The sequence below is a fragment of the Camelus ferus genome, chromosome X (genome assembly GCF_009834535.1).
Source record: "Camelus ferus isolate YT-003-E chromosome X, BCGSAC_Cfer_1.0, whole genome shotgun sequence".
NCBI classification, from domain to species: domain Eukaryota; kingdom Metazoa; phylum Chordata; class Mammalia; order Artiodactyla; family Camelidae; genus Camelus; species Camelus ferus.
The window spans coordinates 76,314,595-76,338,026 of record NC_045732.1 but is presented as its reverse complement, the minus strand read 5'-3'; the positions used below and the strand labels follow the sequence as shown (position 1 = coordinate 76,338,026).

Here is a 23,432-nt window from a genome sequence, read left to right as displayed (position 1 = left end):
TCCTGTGAAAGTTCAACAATGTGTTGGGTGAGTGAGCTTGTTGGCACTTAATCAGGCACTAGACAAACAGAAAGGATTAGTATCTAGATTCACAACAGTTGTTTATCTGCTATTCTAGATCAGATGGTGAACTTCTCTAACCTTAGTCTTCATCCACCAAGTACTTGCACTGTGTCTGGTGATCAACTCAGCATCTGACCTAGACAGATGTATTGAGTCTCTATTGTCAAGCATTCTGAAGTGGAAATATATACAAGAGAAATTCCAATCCCTCCAAAGATGCCAGCTCAATCTGAGTAATCTCCAACTTGACATCATTCACCCCCTGCAAGCTTCTGCTGGGAATATGCTCTCTCACTTACCCTGACACCTCACTACGCACCCCTACCCACACATCCACATTCCACTCCCAACCCTGCACCACAACACCACATTCAAAATACAACAGAAAAATAGTGGGGAAAAGGCACTTTCAAAATCCCCCAAGTTCCCTAGAGCCAGCCCCCTGCAATTGTAAGAGATGGCTAGCCCTTCCCCTGTGCACTGAAGCCCAACCCAGCTTAGCTTTCTCCTATAAAACCCTAAGCAGGAGGTGAGCAAGGGCTAGAATCCCTGGAGGAAAAAACAGGAAAAAAAATTGTTAAAAAGAAAATTCAACACTTCAGTGGGATAGAAAAGCCCCCAGAAATGTTTTTGTGCACAAGGCTCAGATCCTTCCTCAGTCCCCCAATCTGGCTCCTCTATGTCCTATAAACATTTCCAGGGGGCTTTTCTATGCTTATTAGGTGTTAGAAGTATTTGAAAAGGTGACACTATTCAGCAGAAAAGAAAAATCAGTGTGCTATTTACCTTCAACTCCTCCTCAATCCCTTTTCTTCCAGCCAGAACGCATCCTTTCCAAATACTCCCCACCTCATGTTTATAAAGAGAAAGTTAAAGTGGATTCAACTGCCCAAATAACCACAAAATAAAAAAAAAAAAAGCAAAGAAGGCAAGATGGAACCAAAAGGAACTGTGAAAGGAGCACAGCACAGTGGCCCTGCCACTCTGGGACATTATGGAACTAATTGATATGGTATGCCCAATAAGCAATGTTGAACACCACAAAGGCAACAGGGAAGAGGACCCTGGAGCACCTGTCAACCTCAGGGACATAGTCAGGGTTGAAGAGCTTGGAGGAGAACTGTTTACTGAAGGAGCACCTAGGGCTTGGGGGGCAACTGTCATCAGACTCAAAGAAGTTACTGTCCTTGTCTTGATCAAAGCTGCTAGCATCATCAACATTAAGGCTCCAGGCACTATCAATATCACGTTTGAGTTGCTTTTCAAGGTCAAGGTACCCGCTCTCAACTTTGATGTCCTCAGGCAAGCTATGAATCTCACTAAGGGTGCTACAGATCTCATCAAGGGTGCTAAGCATCTCATCAAGGTCATAGCTTGCTTCTTGCACACACCTCTGGCCGTGAACAAGCAGATGCCTCCTACTGGGGCCATAGCCATGGCTTTCGTCAGAGCTGGAGCTCTCTTTGGGGTCTTCTGGGTCACAGATCTCAGCACGGGCCTCAGCACGGTTGCGGATTTCAGTGGGGATAATACTGTCAGCATTCTCCATACCATTAAAGTGAATGCCATAGCTGTGCAGGGCCTGCTCTGAGGTGGATGGGAGGTCACTCATGCTTTCTCCAGTGGCCAGCCAGGACTGGTCTGAGAGAGAAGACAGTGAGCTGAGGCTTTCTGAGGAGGCCAGCGGTGCCTGCTTTGACATGGAGGCCAAAGAGCTGAGGCTTTCCAGGCTTGCTAGGCTGGACTGCACTGGTATGGAGGGAGGAGAACCATTCTCATCTTCTATGTCAACTTGGTCATTCTTCAAGGAGATAGCAGATAGACTCATGAAGTCATTCCCTGCATGAACAATCACTGTTGGGGAGGAAGGAGGGATGGGACTTGCCTCATCAGCATTTGTAACATGATTGATGCTCTCTTCCATTGACAGAGTCACCTCTTCCTGGGGTCTCTGGTGTGGAAGGACATGAGAAACAGGACCAAGAGACTGTTAGTATGCAAGGAAATTCCACGGCTGCTGCTGCCCCACTGGGGCAGTTGATCCCTCTGGAGTGCTGGGTAGTAGACAGAGGCAAGGCACTCTCAGGCAGGTGGGGTTGGATTCCCTGTGAAGGAGGGGATTGCTGGATATTAACACACTGCCAGCAACAAAAGCCTAAGCACAGCTTTGGGAATCAGAAGAGCAAAGGAAGGAAGGGTAGGCCAGCCTCTCTGATGTCTGTCTCTTCCTTTCAGCTTCCCTGTGCTCCTTTTCCCTCTGGCTTCATCACCTGCCCTTGGAAACATGCTAAGTAGACTGGATTTAAAGCCCAAAGATCTGTGGAAATTCAGCTCTGCCACTTACTAGCCTTGTGACCTTGGAAAACGACTCAACCTATAAAGGAGTGATGCTAAATTGTTCTATTTCTTTGTTACCTGGGGTGTGTGTGTGTGTGTGTGTGTGTGTGTTGTGAGGCTCAAAGAAGCCAAGAAATGTCAAAAGTCAAGTGCTAATCTTAGGCTTAAGAGGTGCTCAGGGAAAGTGGACTGTTTAGTCAAGAAGCCAAACTTGTACCTTTGTCTCCCGGTAGCTGTAGCGGGCCAAGGCACTTAGAGCTCTTCTGAGTTGCCTCTGAGATAGCTGGGGTAGTCTTCGGCTGTAGAAAAGATAGTTGATGTAGACATATTCCAGCAAGGACAGGAACACGAAGAAGAAGCATACCACCATATAGATGTCGATGGCTTTGATACAGGAAACTTGGGGAAGTTTATCCCGCAGATGTGAGTTAATGGCATTTAGGACGAGCATTGAAGTCAGACCTATAAATCACATAGCACAAGGTGAGTCTCCCCCAGGTGGCTGAAGTTCTTGGCAATCGATCAGACTCACATCCCACTGGAAAGGAGCAAAGACCATCTCTGGGGTTGGGAGGGTCCTCAGCAAAAGGCCTTCAGCTTTGCAGGCTTAGGGCCCTGGCTCAAGTGTTCTCTTGGCTTCTCCTCCCCTATCTTTACACCCAGCTTGTACTTCAATGGTTCAGTGACTTCCCATTGCTCTTAGGATCAAGTCAAAAATCTCCACTCATGGTTTCATAGTGATTTATATGTCCAGCCCCATTTTGCCCTATGATGGTCCTTTCCCCCTTGACCTTCTAGTACACAGGCTTTCCTGTAGTCCCTCATCACTAAATGAGATCACATCCCTAAGAAGGTTTGTGAACCCTAAAATATTACACAAATATAAAAGTTTAGTTTAGTGTGTGCTCCTAAATAAGGAGGCTGAATAGTCTGCTCCAAAGATGGTGAAGGAGAGGGCAGACCTGGATCTGTGATACACTGGCATTCTGCAGAGTGAGACCAGATAAACTTGGGATCTGATCTCTTAGGCTCCTCTCTGGTACTGATCAAAAAGCCTTTGATGCTCCCTGTTGCTTAGACATGAAGTTCCAACTGCTTAAAAAGTAGAATTTCGAGTTCTTCCTAAGTCAGCCTGGGCTGTTTTTCTGTTACTCTCTCCACTTCCACAGCTCATGCCCCAGGCATCCTGTGATTTAGCCCCCTTTTATGGCCCCTTTGCCTTTAATCAAGCTATTTCCTTTTTTAGGCAATGCTGAGACTTGTGTTTCTGCCTCCTGGAAGCCTTCAAAATCCAGTTTTAGCAACATTTTCTTGATGCACTTTTGGACAATAAGACCCAGGTTACTTCTTCCTTGGTACTGATAGCATCTATCTAAGCATTCTACTAGACACTAGTTAAGGGCATCTCCTCTAGAAAGCCCTCTGCTGCCTAGTATGGCATTTTGATACATTGCTTAATCAGTGTTTATTGTGTTTCATTTCTGATCTAAATTTGTGAATTGTCCATTAATTTATGTATCCAGCAAATAATGAGTTCTGGTACTTTGGACCCAACATACCAAGATCCTAGCCCTGATGTTTTTTTCACACCTGTCTCCAATGTTGGTCTCTCTGCTGCGAATTGGCTGAGCACCTGCACAAATGCCTATTGAGCAGGTCCCATCTTGTTTCCTTGCCTGTGAAGTCACACACTGCTCCAGGTACTCTTCCTTACTCTCAACATTTTTTCTGACCAAGATGGCCCAAGTTCCTCCCTGGGATGGGGACAGGACCTACCGACTGTCACCCTGGCTGCAGAGGATTCATAGTTCATCCAAAATGATATCCAAGAGACAACAGTGGTGAGGATGGTAGGCCAATAGATCTGCACAAGGTAGCTGGTGATTTCCCTCTTGACCAGGAACCTCAGTATCAGGCGCATGTAGGAACCTGGCAAGGAGACACAATGGTATTAGGGTGGCAGGGCTGAGGAGATTTTCAGGGTGAAGTACAGGATGGTTAAGGGTAAACTAATGACCAGTTCAGCCTATAATATTCCAGCCTGGGAAGCCTGCAGACCTGACTTCATTTGCTGCCCTAAGGCCAGTGACAATGACATGTGTCAGTAGACCCATATGGCACAGCAAGTCTGCTGTCTCTTCCTTCCTTCCTCACTTGCTCCATGTCAACTGAAGTTTTGAAATGGGAGACACATGAGATATTTCAAAGCTGTAAACAGATGGAGAGGGAGAAGCTGGCTCTGAAAGGAGCCAAGTGCTTCCGTACCCATTTCCTCATTGGCAGAGGGGAAACAACAGGGACTTTCTGAAGGGGGCTTTGGAAGGTGACCAGACAAGAAGGAAATAGGAAAGAAGGCAGCAGGGAGTCTAGAGGTTAAAGCCAGAGGTCACCATCAGTTTCCTAGGTACAAAAGAGACACGAGACAAGAGAGAAGGAAGGGGTCAGACCCACCTGTGTAGAAAAACACCTCTTTGCTAGTCATCATCTTTCCCAGGAAGCTGAACTGAGGGATGTGCAGATTCTCAGTCCCCTGGATGGCATTCTCATTACCTTCCCAGTATAATACAATGTCTTCCACTGTGTAGCCATCTAGGAGGGGGAAAAAAACAGAGTAAGTCAGTCTCAGAAACCAGGCATAGGCAGATTTCACATCAGAGCAGTTTGTGAAAAGCCAAAGGATAGACAGAACCCTCACTTTGGTGGGGGGTTCCTTTGTGTTTTGTGGGTCTGAGCATGGCGGAGGGGGCACATAGAAAGAGAACTCTCAGTTTGGAGTTTATTATCCGGGAAGGAAAACACAGCAAAGAGATGTGCTCCTACCGACTAGCTTGTGCACAGTTTCCCCATAGCAAGGCACCATTTCCCTATGAGGCTATTTATACCCTAAAGGCCACCTTCTCCCAGATGCCATATATACTCTGTCTGTCTACATATCTGTCTAACTATCTATCTATCAAGGAGAGAGAGAAAGGGGTGAGGGAGGCAGTAGGGGAGATATACAGTCTTTCTCACTGTCAAGTCTGCCTTTGGTTTCCTCATGGTCCCAACCCCAGGTAGGGAAGAAGGGGCCATGGGAGACATACGTACAGCTCTCCACTTCCAGCTTGCAGGTCTGCTTGTCCAGAGGGAATTTTTGCAGATTCATGGAACAAGCTGCTGTGGTGGTGAGTCTGCAAAGGAAAAGCAAAAGGAAGGGAAAAGTGAGTCAAGCCCAGACAAGTAACCCTTCCTGAGAAAACTGCAGGGGTATGGCAGAGAGAGGTATCCCAAGGACTGACCCACCTAACACATTCTTCTTTCTCCTCTCGCTTTCCTTCCTTCCCTTTTAGAGGAAAGAGGAATTGTAGATTGTGTAAGGAGACAGGGAATTTGTTTGTGACAAAGAAACCAAGAAGTCTGATAGGACTCAGAGAACACGTATATAGCATGTCAGGAAATCTCACGGTGTCAGAATGGAAAGGGCCCTTGAGGAAACTGAATGCAGAGACAAAATGGGGACTTTCTTACTGGAGAAGCATCAAGGCCATCAGGAGGAAACTGCTATACCTTTGGCCATGGGACCCTCTCCCACAGCACTTCCATCTCTGTACCTGCTTATGAGAGTGCTGGGACTGAGCAAAAGGCTGGTGTTGTGAACAGTTAGGAGGGGTTAACATATCTGAGGTGGTCTATGGAGTGTTGGGCAGGGGCTTCAAGTTGCCATGTGGTAGGTCCATGAGAGGAACCTGAGGAGGCACCTTGGAAGACCTGAGGAAGTGACAAGTGGGAAAGAGGATAATTACAAAAGCTCTCTGCAGCTGCAGCTGGGAGGCTCTGCCCCATTCCTTTATTCTGCCCTTCCTAGCTGCTAACCCCAGCCCAGTCCCTTTCAACCGTTGAAGTGATTTCCATTTTGTATAGTGTGTAGTGTGTGTGTGTGTGTGTGTTTCTCTCCCTTCTATGAATTCTCCATGAGCATTAATCAGCTAAAGCCCCCTTTAAATGAAAGGAGTGTGACCAGTGTCCTGTTCCCTGAAAGCTTTGTTGTTCTCTGGCTCCAGCGCCTCAGTCCATGGGAAGGTGGATGGAGAAAGAAGAGAGAAACAAAGGTACAGAGCAAAAGCGCCCCAGAGAAAGAGACCCAGAGAAAGAGCTGTACTCTCATAGCTACCTCTTGAAGAACTTTTCTGAGCTTAAATTCTCTCACACTTATCTTAAGAGACAGTTTGTAAGAGATGAGGCTGTGAGGACTGCTTTGGTTACTGTCTGCTATGCCTATAAATAGACCAGTGAGGAGTTCCAGTGTGTGCACATCCTGTTTGTACAAATCCATAGGCAACAGGCACACACTGCACACCCTCCCCTGCATGACACGTATATCACCAATGGCAGAGATCAGTCCCCCTCCCTCCACTTCATGGGAAAGAAAAGACACAGATAAATAACAGAATGTATATACAATGCTCAGGCAGAGGGAGAACTCTTCCAGTTGATAAAATCAAACAAGATTTCTTGACAAAGAGGGCATATGAGTTAGGGATTGAAGGATAGGCAAGGTTTAGACTATAGAAAGAGGAAAGGTCCATTCTAGACAGATGCAACAGCAGAAGCCAAGGTGTGGGGACAGGACAACCATGATGGCTGTGGGAAACTATCAAGGTTCCACTTTGACTACTGGGTAGGATGAGTGAGGGGGCGGTGCAAGACAGATTTGGAAAGCAATGAGTCCTCTGTATGTCCCTTAGAGTGTGTTCGTGGGATACTCAGTGGGAAGAAGGTAGCCTGCTAGGATGATCCCTAGGTCCCTGGGGAACTCACCGCATGCCATACCGCACTGTTCCATCTGGGTGAAGCTGAAACACGCGATTTTCCACAGTCGCATCATGCACAAAAGCATCTTTGCTGTTTAGAAAGTAGCAGTCAGGGACCCACAACTTCTCAAACATCCGATAGTCCAGGGTCAGGTTCAGATTGGTCTCATAGTATGCTAAACGTGGATCCTTCCAGGTCTGATGGAAAAACATTGTAACAGTATAGTCCTAAGGAGAGAAAGGTAAATTCCAGTTGTAAGTGAGGTTGTCCAGATCTCGGACCTCAGAGTGTGTGTGCATGCAGGTATATGAAATACACCAGAAATACAGATGAGTAATGAAACATACGTAGGAATGTTCAATGTTAAGAATAATAAAATGAGCCCCATATAATTAAAATTCAGGTTAATAAATAGAACATTCCCAATAACTTTCAAGCTTCAATGTGTCTCTTCCAGAACATACTTTCCACATCTCCCAGCAATATCCATCATCTTAGATTTTGATAATAACAGTCCCTTGCTTTTCCTATGTTTTATTGTCTACGTATTGCTTAGTTGCACTTATTTAAAATTTTTTTTCGAATGGAATCATGCTCTGTATATTCATAACTTGCTTCTTTCGCACAACATTGTGTTTGTGAGATTCATTCAGGTTGATGTGTGTAATTAAAATTTGTTCACTTACATTGCTGGATAATATTCTCTTATATGAATATACTATGTATATTACTATATGATCACACCATACATACCAAAATCATGATGAAATAAAAACTATGAAGTGAAAGTTCCAGTTTATACCCATGCTAAGAGCATATGAGAGTTCTCAGTGCATCTGCCTTGCCAGCTTTGGTATTGTCTGACTTTTGCCTTTTGCCAGTCTGCTGGGTATGCAGTGGGTTCTCACTGTGGTCTTATTTTGCATTTCACTAATTAATAATAAGCTCAAGCATCTCTTTATAAGTTTATCTGTTACTTGGTTTTCTTCACAAAATGAAGTTCCTGTTTAAATTTTCTGATCATTTTTCTATTGTTTTAAAATATTATTCTTATTAATTCACAAGAATTCCATATGTTTTCAATATCAGTCCTTTGAGTTGCAAATATCTTAGCACTCTGACTTATATTTTCAAACCTGTGATACTGGCTTTGTTTCTTTGTTTTGCAAAACAGAAGCGCCAGAAGTTTTAGCTAAAGAGAATGTTAATATAGTTGAAGATAACCAGTATTTATTTTTATACTTCGTGTTTTCTGTGTCCTTTTTAAAAAGTCCTTACCTATCTCAAAGACACAAAAACAACAGCCTATATTATATTTTAAAAGCTTCATAAGCCTTTCACTTTTAGGTCTGTAATCTGTTTATTACAGATTATTTAATTTATTTAATTTATTTTTTTATTCCAATTGGCTGCAGTTTCCAAAACCTACTGTGTTCATCCACATGGGCTCTGTTGCAGGTCAGAACAGAAGGAATTGGCTTATGACCCTGCTCCTTGTCTCATGTCCCTTGTCACCAGCCCCATGTCTGAAGCTGACACACTTACCATAGTCATTTCTGAGATCTGTTCAATACTGGAGACATAGATAGATACTCCCACGGGCACAGGGGCACCTACAATACAGGAAGACACTATTACATGCAGAGTAGGAAAAAAGATAAGTGCATGGACTCAGAAGCCAGACTGCCTGAGCTTGACCACCATTTTGGCACTTACTAGCTGTGTGGCTGTGTGACCTTGAATAAGTGACCTAACCTCTCTGAGTCTTACTTTCCTCATGAGTAAAACAGGGATAATGATAACACTGATCTCGTCGTTAATGAAGTCAAGCACTTAGAGTAGGCTCTGGCTCATGATATGCTAAAAGGAAGGGATCAGGGCAAAATAAAGGAAAAATAAAGAAGAGGAATCACTCTTTTTCCAAATGTTTTCTTGATAACAACTCAAAAGCAATGGGCCCCAAAACAAGAGCCAAGATTTGGGGTGTGCATGAGCATACTGGTGTGAGTGTATGTGTGTCTTTGTGTGAGTGAATGTGTATCTTTGTGTGAATGAATGTGTGAGCTGTGTGCATGAGTGTATGTGAGCATGGTCACATGTATGAGTAAATCTGTAAGCATGTTCATGTGCAGGAGAATGTGTCTGTGTGCACACGAGTGTATGTGAGCATATCGGAGTGTGAGAGAATGCACGAGCATGTTTTTGTGCGTGCATGTGTTGTGTGGGAGTCAGTATATGAGAATGCGCATGTATGTAGGAATGGTGTGTGGGAGTGAATTAGGAACTTGTTCATGTGCAAGTGACTGCGTTTCTGTGTTCCTGTGGGAGTGAATGTGAGCTTGTTGATGTGCAAAGGAATGTGTGAGCATGGGTGTACTGGTGTGCTTCTGTGTGTCTGTGAATGTGTGAGTGTGTGCATATGTGAATACACCCATATAGATGAGTGATACTGTGTGTGTTCATACGTAAGCATGTTTGCACGCTTGGATATATTGCACAGGAGTAAATGTGGAAGCACATGCCGGCACATGGACAAGGTGTGTGGAAGTGAATGTATAAATGAGTTTATGTGCAAGTAAGTGTGTGAACAGATGTGCTTTGTGAACATGTTTCTGTGCATGTGAGTGAATTTGTGAGTATGTTGGTACATGTGAGCACATTAATACATGGATACATTTGTGTGTAAGTGAATTTGTGTGTTTTTATGTCTGTGAGCATGTTTGTATGTGAGTTCACTCACACACAAATGTGTGAGCACATTTCTAGGTGAGTGAATGGGTCAGCATGTGTGTGTATTTGAATGTATTGTGTCGGGGGGGATATGTAGGTTGTGTGAGCCTGTTCATTTAGTGTATTTGTGAGCATGTCTATATGTGAGTGAATGCATGATTATGCCTGTGTGTGTAACTGTTGTGTTTAACTGAGTATGTTTGTGTGTTGAGCGTAAGTGTCCATGTGTTCATATGTACGAGCACATTCATATGTGAGCCTATGTGGGCATGTGAGTGAATGTGTAAGCAGTTTTGCATGTGTGATTTAATATGTGTTTTGTGGGTGAATGTTTGGGAATGTAAGTGAACGTATGAGTGTCTGTATGTGTGAGTGTGAGTAAATATGTTAATTGTGTGACTATGTGAATGTATTGCGTGTGTGACCTTGTTCATATGCAAGTGATAAATGTGATAAGTGATCACACTTCACACTTACACTCATCACACTTATAAGTGTGAGTTTATGCAAGCACGTTTATGTGCTGGAGTAAATGTGTGAGCATATTCATGTGAGTGTGTTGAACATGTGACTGTATGTGAGTGTGTTTGTGTGTGAGTGAATGTGTGACCATGCTGACATCTCTGAGCATATTCATAGGTGTGAGCATGTCAATGTACAGGTATGAGTGAATGTGTGAGCATGTTTGTGACTTGGTAAATATGTGGACATGTTTGTGTGTGTTAGCAGGTGTGTGTGAATGTGTATTTTCATGTGTGTGAATGTCCAAGCGTGTGTGGCTGTGCGTGTCTATGTGTTTGAATGAATTTGTGAGTGTGTTTGTGTATGTGAGCATGTTTGTGTGTAAATGGATGTGTGAGCAGGTCCATGTGTGTATGCGAATGCGTGAGCATGTGTGTTAGTGTATGTGAGTGTGTATATGTGTATTTTTGTGAGTGTGTTCAGGTGAGTGAGGGCATGCATGAGGGTGATTGTGTGTGTTAATATGTGACTATGATTCAATGTATGTTTCTGCCTCCTGACTTTCTCTTTTCAGGACTAGGTGTTACAGCTGCCCACTCAAATGTGATAATGGATGTGCAAATATGTAGTAAACTATCAAGTACTGTGGAAAAATACATTTTTATTGTTTCCTCATTAGTTCAAAGCTGCCTCCACCCAGCCCCACAGCTAAGCCATTATCCTATGTGTATTACATCAAACTGCTGTTATGGAAACATGTGTGACGCTTCCAATTCAGCCTGCTGGCTTCACTTGCCCAGAAGCTGAGCTGCAAAGAGGGACATGTGTTATTCCTATCCTGATGCTTCAAAAAGCAAAATGCTGTTGGGAATCCACATATGAGTGGCAGCTGAGAAGTATACGGGCCTCCGTGTGAGGGCATAGCCCAGACTCCAGCATTCAGGACTATTGTGAATGATCCACAGCAAAGTGCTCTGTAGTGACACAGGTTTCTAGAAAAGCAGTCTTTTTTTTTTTTTATTACAGCCTTTCAGGTTCCCCACATGCCTTTAGAGGGTGGAAGCTGTGTTAGGCAGGCAAAAAGCACTAGAGGCTGGGCAGCCATCCCCCCAACCACCTCATCCTACTGTCAGACTTTTCATCATAGATCATTCTGTACCACTCAGGCAACCCCATCCCTTACAGCAGAATCCTGGATCCTGAACCCTAAAGGGCCAGGGCACAGCCTTATCCAAGAGTTCCCAGTTGAAGGGGCAAGTGGGAACCAAAATGCAGTCTACCTCCCCCTCACCAAGCCAGAGTCTTGGCCCAGGAGTGTAGCCTGGAGGATAGGGACCTGGTACCTTTCTCTAATTTATCCACCTAGAGGGGACACCTTATGTACTAGCAGTGGTCAGAATGAGAGCTTAGCTAAGATATCCCACATTTCTAAAAGGAGAACAAAGGGGAATAAGAAACTTCTAGATAAGGTGTCTAAATGCTATCTCTGGAGTGATGGCTTCAACCTCGTATTCCATCGCTGTCCTTCCTGATGGGCTTACGAAGGTAGGAAAGGTGGGAGGGGTAACCACTTCCCTCTTTCTTGGAAACTTTGCTATCCCAACTCTTCCTCCTCCCTAGCATTCATCAGAGGAAGATGAGGTAAATGAAGGAATGATGAAGGTGTGCGATTTATTCCTTCACTCCACAGCTAAGTCGTGCCATGCTGATGGGCAAAGTCCTTAGGCACCTGCCTTTTGCAGCGCTGTGGAGTCCCGCTTCTCTTGGTCAGAACGAAGCAGTTTGTTAACTTTTCCTGGTCCCTCCTCCTCCTCCTCTTCATCCTCCTTCTCTTCTCAATGAAGTAATAAGGCTCCCATTTGAAGCTAACCACAGTTAGATCAGGCCCTTTCATTTGAGAGGTGTGTGTGCCTGTGTGTACCTGTGTGCGTGTGTGTGAAGCCCAGAAATTCTATTTAACTTCAGACACAGGGGAATTTGACTCTGTGTCTAGCAAGAGTCCTGAGTTGCCCCAACTCTAAACCCCTGGCCAAGCTGTCCCATTGATTGGCACCACCTCCCCATAAAACAACCCCAGACTTAGAGCCTGTAGTGCCTACGGTCTAAATGCTAGAAGGTCCTGCATTGTCTTTGCTCTCACATCTCCATCTATTGTTTGGCCAAACTGGGGCCCCAGCTGCTCTTGTACTCCCCAGGTCTGCATGCCCATAGAGCTTAGTGTAACCCAGGAGGTTAGGCATCAGCTGTAAACAAATCCAAGGTAGCTCAGAAAATGGTGGTGAGGTGCCTTGGAGATACTGTGCTCCAGCCACACTTGACAATCCTCAGAGGTTGATCCTTGCCCCTCTTCCCCTCTCACCGCCAGCCCTGGATGGCTGCAGAGATAGAAACCTGAAACAGTGGGGAGAACATGTTTGATATACTTGAATGGCTGTGGGTCAGTCTCTGCTAAGAAACATGACAACAGTGAATAGAGAAAATGTAATAGTTACACCCCTGACACCCACTGCTGCTTGGTGCAACTGGTCCAAAACCAGTGTCATGTAATGGAGTGCTCTCTGCGCCCTAACATCTGAATTCTTATACTGAAAGAATCTGCTTTCTGCCCTCTCCACATCAGCTTCCCAGTCCCCAGTACACACTTACCTTGGATCCAGGGGCTGCACTGCCTTCTGCCCTCACACTCGGAGGGAGCAAAGCAGTGAAGGGGATACCAGACAAGTGTTCCACCTCCAAACCTTAGGGCACAGGGCAACCGCTTTGGTTTTCAAGGGGGCTCCGCAGGCAAATCACAGAGCCCCCACTGATCTACCACAGTGACAAGTCCCCTGTGCGCCCTTTCAGGCAGAGGCATTGTGTATTCAGAAGAACTCTATTCATATGTACAAATGTGAACCATTAGCATTCATTAACCCTTTAGACTGGGTGTCTGCTTCTACCAGCTGCAGGAAGTGAGTGCTTTCTCAGACTTAGTCACTCTGCTTTTTAGCTCTTTCTCTATTTCATTCCATTCGAAATGTGACTAGCATATATTTAATATATCCTTCCTCTTGTCTGTCCTTGGTCTAGATTTTTTGGGTGTCCCTTCAGCCAGAGAATGCTATTCTTGTTCTGTGGAGTTGGGTAGGTTCCTGTCACTTAAAGCTGTGTGATAGAGGCCAGTCGCCCTTTCTAAAGGGGAGAGGATAGGAGGCTAGGCAGAAATAAAAGAAAAAATTGATGTATTGTCTTCCTTCAATAGAGATTTACTCCAGTTTCCTTGCCATTTCTTGTCATCTCTGGGCTTGAGATCTGGGTGCTAAGCTAAGGAGTCTGGATTTTATTTGGCAGTTAAATAAAGCCATCAAAATTTCCTGAGGTGATCAGATTGGGTTCATAAAGATGACACTGACTGCAGTGTGTTGAATAAACTGAAGGCTTGGGGAGGGAGAGCAGAGGCAGAGTGCCCAGGACCGGGCTGGGTGAAGTAAACTAGACAGAGAAGACCACACCCTTCATCTTAACCAGCTGAATGGGGTCAGTGTCCAGGGTGCAAAGAAAGTGTGCACAAGCGGAACTTGTGCCCTCCACATAGATGGAGCAGAAAGCTCTAGCCTGAGATACACACCTAGTGTGGTTAGGGCTTCTCCAGCCACACTGGGGTGCACGCTTCAGGCTTGGGGTGACTGTCAAGGAATGTGGAGGGGGCAGAGGCCTCTTGCATAAGAAGGCTGAAAATTTGGAGAAATTCCAGGGGGCAGAGTGAAAGGCCTGTGGTTGGGGGCTTGGAAGTGCTCTGCTGCAGGTCTCTGCAGGGTCAGGAAGGCGGGGTCTGGAGAGGCAGAAGAGTGGAGCCTAGAGGAGTGCCACTGGTCAGCTCACTGGGTGGGGCTGGCTTGTTGTGTCTCAGCTCTAGTATCTAGTATCTGGATGTGTCTTACCTCCAAAATTGGGCCTCAGACGGACATCATATTTCGACAGCACCCTGTCCAAAATCTTCTGCACCACAGCTTCATTTGCACAATTTTTGCTGCAACAAAGGAGTCATTGGTAAATATTGGTCATCAGTGAATGCCACATTGCTTCTGAGAAAAGAAACAACAAAGAACACCCCAGGCATCGACTAGCCAGAACCTTCTCTCCTCCTGCACACAGGCAGACATGTACAGTCATACATGTACACATCTCTCCCTGCTCCCCTCCCTTCGTACAGTGAGTCAGCCAGAAGCGCAGCAGTGACGCAAACTCCTCTTTCCCCCTCTCCCTCCCCAGCTTTTATTCAAAGGGTGGGGCACAAAGACTGGATCCCTGTTACCAGGCAGAATTGGGGGTGGGGGTGGGAGGAGATTATAGGGGAAGTGGAGAGGAGAGGGTGTGCACAGGTGTGAGCCCTCTGGTAAATACATGACTTCAGCCCCTAAGGATCCCTACCTTACCATCAGCCTGGATGCAGCTTTCCAGATTGGTGGGAGTCTTCCTTCCAGGGACACCTGATTGCCCCAGGAAATGTCATCTTTCATCCTCACTGTCCCCCTAAGCTAAGCCAACCAGTCTACGTACTCCAGCTCAGTCACATTTCTTCACCTAAGCTAGGGCTGGCATTTTGTTTTCACGTATATGTGAATCTTGTTTCTGTACACCTCTGTTGCTAAAACTTGGCATATGGCATATGACACAGAGAGAGAGCCTTGCTCATGTAGCAGAGATTTCTGACCCTCATCAATCAAAACAATCAATCAAATTTCCAATTCTTGGGGCTCAGGGCTGTCCTCAAAAACATGTGTATTCTTGGAGCAAGCTTCTCTTTGGCTAAGTATGTGCTTCCAGCCTAGACGTGTCTTGAGTGAGCACATATAAATGGATCCAGCTCAACTCTGCAGAGAGCTGGCCTTTCCAGAAGTCTTTGATGTGCTCACCCAATTCACCTAGTCCTTCATGGGGGCTCTTTTCCCCAAAAGGTGCTTGTGAATGAGAACAGGCCCTGGGCATCACTATGACTCTTAGAATCTTTGATGCATTGACTATGGAAACGTCAGCCCCTGCAATTCTCAGCGTGTGTGTGCGTGTGTGTGTGTTCAGTAGCGCAGTCTGGAATGTTCGGTTGAGGACATTGCAGGGCTGTCTGCTGGAACCTTGCCCAACTATCCCTCCCCGCCCCTTTTTTTTCTGAATACATGTTCATTTCTGGTTTGGCATTTAAAAAATTATTCTCAATCATCTTTAATGACAAAATTTCCAAGTATGCACATGAATTATTCCTGAGTTAAAGCAAGGCATCCCTGCCTGTTTAAGATCATACACATTACCAGTGTGCCAACACTCAGGGTCTGTGGCCAGTGCAAATACACATTTCCATGTGATCTACATGTAAAGGCTGAATGTTTAACATCTATTCAGATATTTTAGAGGCAAACAAACTTGAAATCAAATACGGAACCCCACCCCCCATCAAATCTTCAAATATTCTCACAGGAGTAAGTACAAAACGCACCCATCTCAGGCCACACGAATATACTATATAGCCACCGATCACACTGTCTGAGCTCCGATGAGGTTGAGTCAATAATTTCTATCTGCGGAATCGGAAAATGTCCCTCACCGCTCATTACGCACATTCACGAACATATGCACGCGCCTCAGGGAACAGACTAAAATCCGGACTCAAACAGGTGTCTCTACTGTCTATGTTTCGTGAATTGCCCATCACTCTGTACCCCCACCCCAATCCCACCGGTGCAAAGGACGTGACTTGGAAAATCTGCTAGGGGCCTTAGTCCCCGGGGGTGCATGGCAGACCTTGAGGTGAGGGCATCCTTCCCCCCATCCCCCCAGGCTGCAGTTTGGGTACACGCGGGGCTCTGTCAGCCACCACAGTAACAGGTGGGCTGAAGCCCAGGGCTGTATCTCGACCGGCCGCCCGCACTCCCACCCCACCACTCTCCAGGGACCTGTAAGCAAGGCCCGCCCGCCAGGGCTCGGCGAGCCCGGGTCCAACTCTTCCCCAGCCCGCTCCGTCCAAGAGGCCGTGTTTGCCGGTCCTCTCCTGTCGCCACTGCCCACTTACCAGTTGAAGACGTTCAGGACTTCAGGTACGGTGGAAGGGAGCTCGAAGTGGAATTTCGGGCTGGGACTGGGGTCGTTGCCCTCCGCGAGCCAGGTTCTGATGAGCAGCAGGAGCACAGCGACTCGCAGCATCCCTCGGATGCTCATGGCTGCGGCACTCCGGGGGTCCGTCAGCCGCTGGGGAAAGGGACGGAGTGTGGGGCGAGAGGGAGCTTGTGGGTCGCCAGGAGCCGCCTCTAAGCAGACTAGCGGGAGTATGGGGAGAAGGGAGAGCGGGAGTCGGACCAGAGCCCAGAACCCGAGAAAAACAGCCTCTCAGCAGCTCTGCCAGACTCAGCGCCCTTAGGACGCTCCCGGCAGCTGCGAGGTGCGCTCCGTCTGCGGCCGCTCCAGGCTGCGACTGGGCACTCAGCCTGGCGCCTGGCTAGTTCCTCCCACTCCGACGGTAGCACTGGGAGAACCAATCCAGCAGATGCCAGGAGCCACACAAAAAGGCGCGCGCTACTGCCTCCGCCCGCAGCGAGCGCACCGCCCGGTCCCCGCCCCTTCAGGCCTCTGCAGCTGTCCCCCGGGCCAGCATCAGACACAGACAGGGGCGGGGCCAACCCGGTGGAAGGGGAGGGGAATCGACCGCCGGAGGGCTGACCAAGCATCCGCAGCTAGAGGCACCCGGTGGGTCTTACTCTAACTGCAAATATGCAAAATGTGCGTTTCTTTTGGAAGAGCGTGTACTCAAGGGTTTGGTTTTGTGTGTATGTGTGTTGTGAGGGGAGTGAGGTAATTTGACTGCCCTGGCTGAATCTACATTCTGATAGAGCTGGACACATTTGCGAATCAAGAGGTATCCGATTGCTGCTATTCCCAAACTCTTGACCCTCCAGTAACCCCACCAGCCTTCCCTCTGGATGGAGTGAAGGGGGATCACTAATGGATTTTATGACAGAGCTCTGGCCATAGCAAGAGTGCCTCCTCATCAGGACGGGAATTGGGCTTCAGGAGTACAAGTTTCGTGGAATTTCCCAGAGTGATCTTGGCCCCAAGTTTCGGTTCCCAGGACAAAGCTCAGGGAATTGGTAGGGTTCACCAACTCGGATCACACTGAGATGTGACTCTATGCCATGACCAAGGTATGCTGAGTTAAAGTCACAGTCCAGGTCCACACCATGGAAGGGGAAAGAAGGCAAAGGCCAATGTTTCAGATGTTCAAGAGGGTCCCTGGAGAGTAGGCAATTCTAATGCTCCTGAATTTTGGCCCCATCGTGTAGAAAAACCTGGAGTTTTGACTAGAGGGCTCTTATTTCCAGTGCCTCAAACACTGTCCCATGAAACAGGAGGATCTCAGAGAATAAGAAAATTCCTCCATGTAATCCTCTTTGTCCTTTCCATCTCAGATTCTTGACAAAGCAAGTTGAGAAAGAGGCCCCTCAGATTCCATGAGCCAGATGGGCAATCAATAAATAGACCTCAGTCATGTTTACCAGTGCTGAAGCTCCTAAAGCTGCCATTGAGAAAGGTTACAATGAAAATGGATTTCAAGTTCACTCTTGGTTAGCTAAAATATTCACACAGAAATTTAGCCCTATTCCTCTTTCTGTCAGTATTTGGTGAAGTGAGTTGGGACTGTTTGTGTCCAGAAAGCCTTCAGTTGCCTGGGTGGTTGAGTGTTTCCCATAGCTAAGCAGTTAACTCTTTATCCCCACTTTCTGAATCATCTTAGAATCAAACTTTAAAAAAAAATGTGTCTCATAGTTCTGTGCCTTTTTTTAATGAGCAGAGCACCTTCACACCTTCCTTTCTCTTCTCCCTTTTCCCTTCTTTCCCATTGTCTTTGGTCATCCAGGCATCCTTGTAGAGACAATCCTTGCTGATAAAAGTGGAAGGGCCATTCCAGATGATTTTGTCCAACTATCTGGATTGTACTATGGGGAAACTGAAGCCCAGAGAAGGAAAAGGGATTGGTCCAAGGTCACATAACAATAGAGATCCAAACTGGAATCCCATTTCCTGGTTTGCCTACTTCCAGAACATTTTTTTTTCTTCAGTGTGATTCAGCTTCAACTGGAAGTTCAGGCAACCGCCAGCAGATGGGAGTAGATTTATTTAGATGCAGGATGTTCCCAGTACCCTGGAATCAAATTCCACAGGTAATTGGTCTCCCATTTGTCAGGGAAAAACAAGCCTGAAGCTTGTAGTTTTATTCCTAGGTGCCCTTCTGACCATGAAGATTGTCAAAAAGTTGATGAGGATGAATTCACTTCCAGACCTTACATCCCAGAGTGCCCTCCCCCATTTCTGCTCTCCCCAGAGGTAACGATTGCTTGAAATTTCTAACTCAGAAGACAAATAGATAAAAAAAACCCACCAAAAAATACAAAACTGCACTATAATTTGTACTTGTTAAGCCTTTGTCTAGTAAATTTATTAGAATATCTATAAATATCCAGATTGAATGGACTTAAACCTGAATATGAGATCATGGTGTAGGAGAAAGAGCACAGACCTGGATCCAGGTCTGCCATATGTCAGTGAATGTTTCAGTTTGGCTGGAGTGTAGGGTAAGTTTGGACTAAGACACGATGTAAGAAAGGTAAGAGGCAAGAGATTATACAGAACCTGGCCTAGTAAACACCACACACTCAGTGTACAATAAATAAATGAAGCAAGAGAGTTTTGGACCTAATTATCCAAACAGAGAAATTTCATTTTTATTTTAGAGTCAGCTGTATGTTTTTGAAAGATTTGTGCAAGGGGATGACTCAGTCAGAATGACACCTTGGAAGAATCTCTGGTTACTTTGTAAAAGAGAAGCTGGAAGGAAGACAGACTGAGGACAATCATAGCAGTTAGGAGACTATTGTTTACCTCTGCTTCTGGTAATTACAGCCTAGGTAATTTGGATTAACTATCCCAATGAGGACAAGTAAATAAACTGGATGAAAAGTTGGAAGAAATCATCTTAAAAACTTAAAAATAATGAGTCTAATCTATAGATTCAATACAATAAAATCCTTATCAAAATTCCAATGACATTTTTCACAGAAATGCAACAAACAATCCTAAAATTCATACAGAACCATAAAAGATCCCAAGTAGCCAAAACAATTTTGAGAAAGAAGAACAAAGTTGGAGACATCAGAATTTCTGATTTTAAACTTTATTACAAAGCTATACTAATCAAAATGGCATGGTACTGGCATAAAGATAGACACGTAGAACAATGGAATGGAACTGAGAGCCCATAAGAAAGCCCACACTTATACAGTCAACTAATATTTGACTAAGGAACCAAAAAAACTCAATGGAGAAACGAGTCTCTTCAATAAATGATGTTGGAAAAATTGGATTAACCACATGCAGAAAAATTTAATCAGATCCCCCCTTAGACTACTCACAAAAATTAATTTGAAATGTATTAAATATTTAAATGTATGGAGATTCCTCAAAAGACTAGGAATAGACTTACCATATGACCCAGGAGTCCCGCTCCTGGGCATATATCCAGAAGGAACCCTACTTCAGGATGACACCTGCACCCCAATGTTCATAGCAGCACTATTTACAATAGCCAAGACATGGAAGCAGCCTAGATGTCCATCAACTGGTGACTGGATAAAGAAGATGTGGTATATTTATACAATGGAATAGTACTCAGCCATAAAAATGACAACATAATGCCATTTGCAGCAACATGAATGTCCCTGGAGAATGCCATTCTAAGTGAAGTAAGCCAGAAAGAGGAAGAAAAATACCATATGAGATCACTCATATGTGGAATCTAAAAAAAAACCAAACAAACAAACAAAGCATAAATACAAAACAGAAACAGACTCATAGACATAGAATACAAACTTGTGGTTGCCAAGGGGGCGGAGGGTGGGAAGGGACAGACTGGGATTTCAAAATTGTAGAATAGATAAACAAGATTATACTGTATAGCACAGGGAAATATATACAAGATCTTATGGCAGCTCACGGAGAAAAAAAAAGTGACAGTGAATATATATATGTTCATGTATAAATGAAAAATTGTGCTCTACACTGGAATTTGATACAACATTGTAAAATGATTATAAATCAATAAAAATGTTAAAAAAAAAAACCCTGAAACTATAAAACTACTAGAAGACAACATAGGGGAAAATCTCTTTGACATTGATGTTGGCAACTATTTTTTGATATGATATCAAAATTACAAGGGACAATAGCAGAACTCAAAAAATGGGACTATATCAAACTAAAAAGCTTCTGCATAGCAAAAGAAATAGTCAGTGAAATAAAAAGAAAACTTATAAAATGGGAGAAAAAAATTTGCAAATCAAACATCTATCTGATAAGGGGTTAATATCTGAAGTATATAAGGAACTCATATGACTCAGTAACAAACAAACAACCTGATCTAAAACTGGGCAGAGGAACTCAATATTTTCATAAAGAAGATATACAAATGTCCAAAAGCTATGTGAAAAGGTGCTCAACATTACTAATCATCAGGGAAATGCAAATTAAAGCCACAATGAAATATCATGCCAGTCAGAACAGCTATTATCAAAAAGACAAGTGACAACAAGTGTTGATGAAGATGTGGAAGAAAGGGACTCCTTCTGCACTGTTCGTGGAAGTATACATTGGTACAGCCACTATGAAAAACAACATGGAGTTTCCTCAAAAAATTAAAAACAGAAATATAATGTGATCTAGCAATCTTACTTCTGGGTATATATGTGAAGGAAATTAAATCAGATCTCGAAGAGATATCTGTACTTTCATGTTCAGTGAAGCATTGTTTACAATAGCTAAGACATGAAAACAACCTAAGTGTTCATTGATGGATGAATGAATAAAGAAGATGTGGTGTATATATATATATATATACATATATCTCACACACAGGAATATTATTCAACCATAAAAGAGAAGGCAATCCTGCAATCCTGTCTTTTGTGACAACATGGATGGACCTTGAGGGCATTATGCTTAGTGAAATAAGTCAGACAGAGAAAGACAAATACTGTATGTTTTCACTTATATTTGGAATCTAAAAAATCTGAACTTCAACAGAGTATAATGGTGGTTGCCATGGGCTGAGGGTAGGGAGAAATGAGAGAATACTGGTTAAAGGGTACAAACTTCCAGCTATGAAATGAATAAATTATGAGAATCTTATGTACAGCATGGTGAGTATAATTAGCAATAAAGTATTGTATACCTGGAAGTTGTTAGGAGAGTAGATCTTAAAAGTTATCACCACTAAAAATGTAATTTTGTGAGGGGATGGAGATGTTAACTAACATTATTGTGGTAGTCATTTCATAATATATACATGTATCAAATCATCATGTTGTACACCTTAAACTTATGTATGTCAATGATATATTTAAAAAGCTGAAAAAAACCCCAAAATAATGAGGCTAAAATCTAGACAAAGAAAAGAACCCAGAGAGGGAAGTCCAGCACTAGAAACCATTTTGCCCTGAGGGCATTTGATGAATCTTAAGAAAGTTGTGAAACTGAGATCTGGTTGTCTCATGCCTCATGAAGGAAGGGGACACATTTGAAGCCCAAGGCTCAGACAAATGGGAGATTTGATATGCCTTCCTGCCACTTTAAGCTGAGACTCTGAGTAGCTACCCTTTCAGGATAATGGTGAACTAGGAATAACCAGTCCTTGTGTTGTCTTGCAGTCTAGATAGCCATCACCTAGATGGTCCCAGGAATCCGAAACCCTGAATTTGGATTAAACTAGCTTTGGATAGGTAGTATCCCCAGGCAGTTCTCAGAAACAAATGAAAATATAGGCAGGTACTGTCATCCCAGGCCTGAAATCATTCTTACAAATAATTTTTCAATAATATGTCAGCACATAGAAATAACTAGGCATACAAAGAAAAAAATACATTGTAAGTTACAGCCAGCAGAAAAGAATAGGATTACAAAAACAGGTTCACAAAGATTTCAGACATCAGAATTATGAGACATAGACTGTAATAACTATGATTTACCATGTTTCAGAAAATAAAAGATAAACTTGAAAATATCTTCAGGGAACAGAAAATGTCATATAGCTGATTTGTAAAAGGACCAAATAGAACTAGAACTAAAAAATATATAACAATGAAATTGAGAATTTAATGGATGGTTTAACAGAGGGCAAAACACAACTGAAGAGAGAGTTATTGAATAGAAAGATAGGTCACAAAATACTGTCCACAAGTCTGCCTGGAGAAACAAATTATATGGAAAAAAGAAAAAAGTGGATAGAAATAGAATAGAGTGAGAAGATCTAACTTACATTTAATTGAAGTCCCAGAAGGGGAGCACACAGAAATGGGGAAAAAGATGATGGATGAAAATTTGAATCCACAGTTTTAAAAAGCCCAGTGAATATCCTAAATAGAATAAATAAAAACATGTATCTACTCCTAGAGACATAATAGTGAACGTGTGGAAAATCAGAGACAAAGAAAGCTATGATAATGATCCAAGCTAGAGATGAGGTCCTGATCAAGAGCACAAGTAGGAAAGATTGAGACAAGGGAATGGGTGTTAGACTCTGGCCTTCAGAAGGCATTTTACTCAAATTTTCCATGAAAGCCAATTTAATAAAGATGCTATCAATGTAATTTCCAACTTACAAAATATATGTGTTAAAATTGTATTATTTAAAGTAACCTGACATGTAGGAGCTTCCCAGTTGTCCTGCTTGAAAGGCCAACTTCCTATAAGTATGTACCTCTTGCCTTGTGGGCCATGAAGGAGGTAAGTGTTCTCTAAGTATCTGACATGCTAGTTGCAGCTGATTTCTAAGGCTGGAGAAATGTGCTTATACAGGGCTTTCTAAGAGTAAGCCAAAAAAAAGTGAATCTTTGCAGAAAGGCTTCCTTTTGCTTACCTTCTCTCAAACTTTTACTCTGTTTCTAAGGAAAAGTATATAAAATAAATAATTCTGTGCTTCCCAGGATGTCTCGCTACATCCTTCAGGCTTGACCATGTGCACTCACTCACTGGTC

The 23,432-nt window shown here is 44.0% G+C and overlaps 1 protein-coding gene across 1 annotated transcript; it reads right to left on the bottom strand.

The window, feature by feature from the left end:
- Positions 1-401: 401 nt before the first annotated feature.
- GABRQ (gamma-aminobutyric acid type A receptor subunit theta) lies at positions 402-16,786 on the bottom strand. Its single transcript, XM_032474852.1, has 9 exons — positions 16,427-16,786; positions 14,304-14,392; positions 8,737-8,804; positions 7,198-7,418; positions 5,488-5,570; positions 4,852-4,989; positions 4,177-4,329; positions 2,618-2,862; positions 402-2,014 (listed from the first exon to the last, which is right to left on the bottom strand). Exons 1-9 carry the CDS (start codon positions 16,570-16,572, stop codon positions 1,064-1,066), a joined length of 2,094 nt encoding a protein of 697 aa, XP_032330743.1. The 5' UTR covers positions 16,573-16,786; the 3' UTR covers positions 402-1,063.
- Between the last annotated feature and the right edge of the window lie 6,646 nt (positions 16,787-23,432).